The sequence below is a fragment of the Notolepis coatsorum genome (genome assembly GCF_963971535.1).
Source record: "Notolepis coatsorum genome assembly, chromosome: 1".
Classification (NCBI taxonomy): Eukaryota; Metazoa; Chordata; class Actinopteri; order Aulopiformes; family Paralepididae; genus Notolepis; species Notolepis coatsorum.
In genome coordinates, this window is record NC_140165.1 from 37,325,903 (window position 1) to 37,333,885 (window position 7,983).

At 40.9% G+C, this 7,983-nt stretch overlaps 1 protein-coding gene across 1 annotated transcript in view; it reads left to right on the top strand.

The window, feature by feature from the left end:
- Window positions 1-7,071, top strand: part of LOC311231212 (sodium/hydrogen exchanger 2-like) — a gene marked incomplete at its 5' end in the record, with an annotated part of 39,640 nt that extends 32,569 nt beyond the window's left edge. The window contains 4 exon segments of the mRNA XM_084317755.1: window positions 268-370; window positions 2,303-2,419; window positions 2,924-3,008; window positions 6,052-7,071. Of these exon segments, the coding sequence (XP_084173881.1) occupies window positions 268-370; window positions 2,303-2,419; window positions 2,924-3,008; window positions 6,052-6,545 (799 nt within the window). The 3' untranslated portion in view covers window positions 6,546-7,071.
- Between the last annotated feature and the right edge of the window lie 912 nt (window positions 7,072-7,983).

Consider the following 7,983-nt stretch of genomic DNA (forward strand, 5'->3'; position numbering starts at 1 on the left):
TGTTTATTTATGTTTTTGTAGGCAAAATACGATTTTGCTCCTTTTCGGTCATGGAATGTGCAAATTTTCAAGACTACATCTTGAAAAATCATATACAAGTCCTATCATAGCACTATGTTTTGAAACGGTTATAGGCAACCGTCTGAAATGTGCTGTATGTGATTTCTCCAAGAAAGCTCTTTAAAAAAAAAGATCTAAACACCTTCCCTTTGTGCCTCTCAGTTCCGTTATGGTTTCTGTATGTTTCCTTGCTATCTCTCCACCCAGCGTGAAGAAACCCTCCACTAAGCCTAAGAGGAAGTTCTTGGCGGCCGATGTGAGAAGAATGCACGACATCCTGGCCAAGAACATGTATAAGATCAGACAGATGGTGAGTAATAGAACATGTATAAGATCAGACATAAGGTGAGTAATATAACATGTATAAGATCAGACATAAGGTGAGTAATATAACATGTATAAGATCAGACAGAGTAATGGAACATGTATAAGATCAGACAGAAGGTCAGTAATAGAACATGTATAAGATCAGACAGAAGGTGAGTAATGGAACATGTATAAGATCAGACAGAGTAATATAACATGTATAAGATCAGACAGAGTAATGGAACATGTATAAGATCTGACAGAGTAATAAACATGTATAAGATCAGACAGAGTAATATAACATGTATAAGATCAGACAGAGTAATATAACATGTATAAGAGCAGACAGAGTAATGGAACATATATAAGATCTGACAGAGTAATAAAACATGTATAAGATCAGACAGAGTAATAAACATGTATAAGATCAGACAGAGTAATATAACATGTATAAGATCAGACAGAGTAATACACATGTATAAGATCAGACAGAGTAATATAACATATACGAGATCAGACAGAGTAATATAACATGTATAAGATCAGACAGAGTAATAAACATGTATAAGATCAGACAGAGTAATATAACATGTATAAGATCAGACAGAGTAATATAACATGTATAAGAGCAGACAGAGTAATGGAACATATATAAGATCTGACAGAGTAATAAAACATGTATAAGATCAGACAGAGTAATAAACATGTATAAGATCAGACAGAGTAATATAACATGTATAAGATCAGACAGAGTAATAAACATGTATAAGATCAGACAGAGTAATATAACATATACGAGATCAGACAGAGTAATATAACATGTATAAGATCAGACAGAATAATAAACATGTATAAGATCAGACAGAGTAATATAACATATACAAGATCAGACAGAGTAATATAACATGTATAAGATCAGACAGAGTAATAGAACATATATAAGATCAGACAGAGTAATGGAACATGTATAAGATCAGACAGAGTAATATAACATATATAAGATCAGACAGAGTAATATAACATGTATAAGATCAGACAGAGTAATAGCACATGTATAAGATCAGACAGAGTAATATAACATGTATAAGATCAGACAGAGTAATATAACATGTATAAGATCAGACAGAGTAATATAAGATATATAAGATCCGACAGAGGGTGAGTAATAGAACATCAGACATAAATAAAATCGTCCAGTAATCGGACGGTTCCCAGTTTGATTCCCGCTCCTCCCGGGCAGTGTGTCGAAGTGTCCCTGAGCAAGACACTTAACCCCAATGAGCAGGTTGGCTCCTTGCATGGTCTCTCTCTGTGCATTCAGTAGAAAACTATCCAGCTATCCATGGAAGTGGACAGTAACGGTTAGCCTAGGCGATGGCCAACTAACAGCTCTCCAACGATCTAAGCTAGGCTACCAGCGTGCTCCTTTAAGGGATAAACATGCCACATTACTGCTATCCTTCCTACATTATTATTTACTTGTGTTTTGTCTTCACAATCACATGTTATCTTATTTAGAGTGTCTCACCATTTTACAACAACAACCATTTTGCCCCTGGCAGAAATATATTTCTATATCATAAATATTCACGCAAATATTTCCCTCCCCTCATGTCGGGACATTTGTGATGATGCTGAGTTATACTAAACACTTAAAAACAGTGCCGTCTGGTGCCTCTCTGCTTGGCACTGACTGCGTTAAGAGATGGATCACTGTTACTGTACTTACTGTAGCTCCGACAATGGAATGCTATGTTATATGGCAACTTATACCGCTAAGTATGCCACACAAGAAGACGGTAAGCACATTTCCCATAATGTTGGTGTGTTCCTTTAAGGCGGCACCTTTTCTTTTGTTGTTGGAGCACGGATTACTCTTCTAATCACTATGTTTGTTTATTTGACAACTTATACTATTTTATCTTTCTCTTCTCAGACGGTAGGTTCCACCAACAAACACGCTCTGCCTGACAACACTCAAACCAGGGAGATTCTGATTCGCCGATACCCCAGCATCAGACGGAGCCTCCGTGCTAGTAGCGTCCGAAACCCAGTAAGTTGATTCTTGTAACAGGAATTTTATATTGACTATTGGAGGGGTATTTGATTACGTGTGTGTGTGTGTGTGGGGGGGGGGGGGGTAATTCAGAATTTATCTGATTGGTTAACTCTAAATGCAGTGAGGCAAAATAAGAATTGTATGCTATTCCATGCTCTCTCTCTCTCTCTCTCTCTCTCTCTCTCTCTCTCTCTCTCTCTCTCTCTCTCTCTCTCTCTCTCTTGCTATCTCCTTCTCTCTCTTTGTCTCTTATCCTTCTTTCTCTCTTTCTCTCTTCTCTCTCTCTCTCTCATTGCTACTGTAACCCCTCTCTCTCTTTATCCCCCTCCCCCTTTGTCTCTTATCTTTCTTTCTTCCTTTTCTCTCTCTCTCTCTCTCTCTCTCTCTCTCTCTCTCTCTCTCTCTCTCTCTCTCTCTCTCTCTCTCTCTCTCTCTCTCTCTCTCTCTCTCTCTCTCTCTCTCTCTCTCTCTCTCTCTCTCTCTCTCTCTCTCTCTCAGGCACTCTCTAAGTCTCAGAAGTACTACTCATTGCAGCCAGATAGGAGTCTAGAAGAAGCGTTCCCACTACGGAGTCACAACCACGGTGAGGTCACACTGGCTGGTGTCTGGAGACATCACTGTCTAGACACTCCATGACAGGACAAGGCTCCGTTTACGCTCATTGCTTTCTCTATAGCAGTTATGTCATGTTATGTCATGTCAAATCAATATGTAATAGGCCATGTACCTCCATTTCATAAAATCTGGGAAGATATTTGTTGTTAGATATTAGTCCAAAACTCAATAACTGATATGCAGTTAGGTGAGGAGGTAGCAGTGGAGAGAGTGAATATTTGTGAGATGTAGTGTACGTTTTGAGCCCAAATAATCCAAAACGAATCCAACGAACAACACAAGCGACTCAGTCAACATGAGACCGCGGGTCCATGAGCGTTTTGTGTTCACTCTTTGCAGCGCAGGGCACTGAGTGGCTCTACTGCAGTGCTGACAGCCTTATCAACAGTGCTGCACTTCCTGGTTTAGCACAGGCTTCAGGTGCTCAGAGATATATATATCTCTGTATGGCATGCATGTCTTAAATGTCATGATTAGATTAGTTTAGATGATTCGATTAGATTCTTATATCTGTATGTTGTGTATGTCATTGATTGATTGATTGAAAAGTTTATTAACAGATTGCAGAATGGGTACAGTACAGTACAGCTCAATACATACAATTGTTAAGGGGATGCAGACCAGAGAAAGACTTTCGTCATAAATGTCATGAATTGAAAATGTGGGACCCTGATGTAAACAAGACGAAACTCTTGGTCTGCATCCCCTTAACAATTGTGTGTATTGAGCCGTACTGTATTGTACCCATTCTGCAATCTGTTAATTAAAATGTTCAATCAATCAGTATATATTTGTTATTTATTTTTGGTATAGTGCTTAACAAGCATAATTTAATGTTGCCCAGTTGTGGCCTGTTGAGGGGCAATACATATCAAAAGTTCCAAAACATCTATTCTGTTTGTATTTGTATGATCCACTATATAAACATAGTAATTATAATATCTACATACATGGCATTTGATTGGAGGCTAGTCTCACTTTGTCCCACAGCAACATTAAAATAGTTTAGATTTGTGTATGTTGTTTATATGTAAAAAGAAATCTTGAAAGTAACGCAATAGTTACTTTCTGAAGTAACTAGTTACTTTTATAATTTGTAACTGAGTAAGTAATTTAGTTACTTTTTGGAAGAAGTAACTAGTAACTGTAACTAGTTACTTTTTTAAAGTAACTTGCCCAACACTGGAGGTGTGACCTGTATGTCGGCGGCACGGTGGTGTAGTGGTTAACACTGTCGCCTCACAGCTAGAAGGTCCAGGGTTCATTTACATTACATTTACATTTAGTCATTTAGCTGACACTTTTATCCAAAGCAACTTACAAGTTTTGTATGACAAGTCAGCAGGAAGGATACAACTCTATCAGCTGAGTAACAATGTTCATCAAAGTGTTGAGTGCTACAGTGTAGGTTAGTATATTGGGACAACTGCATGACAGTAAGGTTAGTTATTTATCTTTTATTATTATTATAATTTCTTTCATTTCAGATAGGCCTATTGATTGAAAAAGTGTGTCTTTAGTCGACGGCGAAAGATTGGTCGGGTTTCGGCTGTCCTAACTGTGGTGGGAAGTTCGTTCCACCATTGTGGGGCAAGGACCGAGAATAGGCGGCTTACTTAGTTACCACAGGGTGCGGTGGCGCAGTGGTTAGCACCATTGCCTCACAGCAAGAAGGTGTCCCAGGTTCAAACCTCAGCAGGGGACCTTTCTGTGTGCAGTTTGCATGTTCTCCCCGCGTTTGCATGGGTTTCCTCCGCGTACTCCGGTATCTCCCTCACCTTAAAAAACACATGCATGTTAGGTATATCCTGCCATTGTCCTTCACCAAGTTACTGGCATCACAACTGGAGTTGGTCCCCGGGCGCTGCATGGTGTGGCTGCCCCACTGTGGCTGCCCCACTGCTCCTAATTAGTTAGGATGGGTAAAATGTAGAGGACAAATTGACCCAAGGGGATTCATTAAAAAAAAAGTATGAGGGGGAAATGAATGTATTACGGTCTTCTATGTGGCATCCACAGCGTTGGCGATGTGAACGTGATGCTCCCTAGGTTTTGTGCCCCTGTGGCGATCACGTGAAGTGTGCGGTGTCAGCGACCTCGGCTAAGTTTGGATTCGGGCCGGGGCAACGGAGGCTAGCACGGACCCCACTACTGTATGGAGCTCCACATTCACCACATAGTCCACAGTCCCGGCTGCAGATACCATGGTTTCACCTTAAACATCCCTTCCACACTTGTTGTATATTAAATAACAATTTGTTTGGTATAGTTTTTCCACCGTAAACGTTCAATAAACGACTGAAAATGGCTTGGCAGCATCCCTACACTTCCCTCATTGAGGAGACAAGGATCTATGAACACATTGGCCCACTTCTCTCCCCCCACACATCTTCCCATGGTGTCATCCCTCAAGCTGGTTAACTTAATCTTTTTACACCTAAATAACCCCCCCAAAAATGCACCTAAACACAAAATGTCTTAACTTCAATCTTGTTAAACTAAGAGATTTGCTAAAAAAAAGAAAGTATTGTTTTCGTGCATAGATAACTAGATGTATGAACATATAATACGAGTCAGTTAGCATTTCCTGGATGACAGTGTGGCCAGCTGGGCAATAGCGAACCATGATAGGTTCACAGGATTATTTGCGTCACACAGCCGGCTCAAATTTTGAGGAAGTACAGAGAAGCCCGCTCCCCTTTGGTGGAAGAATATGAAAAGGGTGCTCTGGTGACAAGTTCTAATCTACACAAATAACAATAGCCAAAGTAGCATTTTTATAGCATTGCTTTCCTACTTAGATAAAAAGAAAATGAAATCCAACTCCACAGACGTAAAGACCTGCCCGTGACCGTCAAGCTACAATATATCAATAACACATTTTCAACCAATATGTCAGATAGAACTTTATAATTCCATGGACAAGTGTCCATCATTGTCATTGTCATGCTGTCCCCATACTGTACGTACGTTTCTGCACCTGTACAACACTGATTGTGATTCCATTACAGGCGGTGCTGATGAAGTGGACCACCACTCCGCTCAACCCTGGCCCAGAGCCCTCGGCCCTTCTCCCCACTCCTCGGCACGATCTCTGGTTCCCCCGCATAAGCTGGATACCCTGAATGAGCTGGTGAGTCAAGGGCCAGGGGGCCGGCCCGGCTCTCCTCCCCGCCAAGAGCCACCATCCCCTGGGGTTGACTACGTGGATGAGGGGGCAGCCAGTGGAAGCTCTCTTGGAGGTCCAAGAGGTCAGAGCCTCAGAGGCCGGAAGCCCCCAGTCCCGACCCCGAGGAGACGAAGCTCCGAGCGGGACGAAAGAGAGAGAGACCCCCAGGAGCCTAGAGGAGGAGGAGGAGGAGAGGGGAGAGGCGTGGTCCGTCCTCCACCGCTACCTCCACCTTCAGGCTGGTTGGCAGAGAACCAGGACCCCAGGGTTGATAGAGCAGGGAACCCCCTACTCCGGCAATCATCACGGAGGTCACGCAGTTCTCACAGGCCCTGAGGGACTAACTGTGTCTAAACTCTATTAAGTGCAGGCCGATCAATAGGCTGTGTTAATGTGATGGATTTGAAAGTGATTGAGTAGGCTTTGCTCCGGATATCTGGCTCGTTGAGTGCAATTTGCTCCGGATATCTGGCAGTGCTGTTGGCTCACGGAGCATCTGAGTGCAATTTGCTCCTGATACTGTATGTACATTTTATTCTACTGTTGCACTTTTTATATCACCACTCTCAGCACTGTCACTTTTTCTTAAATCATTATTATGCTGGTTTTTATTGTTTTTTCTTTTGTATGTATTCTATTGACTGCTGTAGGTCGAGGGGGCAAGACCTAAGAATTTTGCTCTTTTTGTATGTAAATGTGACAAGATGCAACAATAAAACTGAATCTGAATCTGAATGTACTAAAATAGTACAGTATAAATACTGCCCATGCAACAGTATGCATGTCCTAGGACAATGGCAGACAGAAAACAGAAGCTTAAATTCTCTGATCGCGAATTGGAAGTCCTGACAATCAATACTGTAGACCATTCTACGTTGAGCTATATGCTAACTTTCACGCACCTACAGTACCCCCTACAGGTGAATGCCTCATTGTTGTGGAAGTATTATGCGGTAGGTGCGCGAAAGTTACCATATAGCTCAGTGTAGGAAGGTCTGATCGACTCAAGGTTTATCTCTACGCGTTCAGGAGACTCTGGTGCATAAAAACGTGATCATGGTCATGTCTCTAGTACCCCCACAACCCGACCTACGAGCGAATCTATGAAGGGGAGCAAAATATGGCAGGAGTCTTATTTTGCGAAAACTTAGTTTTCGTTAACCACTAATAAGCTACAAAACCAAACTCATATCAAAATACAATCTAGGGGTGTATAGGAATAAAAAAAATCACATCTAGAATTTGCCCACCCAGATGGTACCAAAAACGTTTGTCATGTCATCCCAAAATAAATAGTTTGAGCAGACCTGTCCATGGTGCTGAATCTTTCAGCCGAAGTTAAATAATTAATAAATAATTTCAGATTTAGGAATATTTTTAGAGTGAGAAATTAAGTTGTATTTAATGTTTAGAGAATAGAACCCGCATTCTCATAATCCAGAATAAACATTTCATTGACTGTGTTTCCAGCGTCTGTCTAGCTACTCCTCATGACCTGATTAAACATTATCAATTAAACGTTTATTCTGAAGCATATGAGTGTGTGTGTAACTGAGGGGTACAATTCCCTGACTGTATTGATAAGTATGGTATCATTAAACCACTACCGCTTTATGTACTTTAATTACTGGCCATACAGTACACGATATATGAATATGATGAACACTTCCCACAATGAAATCGGTTCCAGTCAAAGGTATTAATCAAGTATTTAATGGAGCAAAAGGTACATAGGATACTTTACATTATTCTTTGAATGCACTTGTAAGGCAAA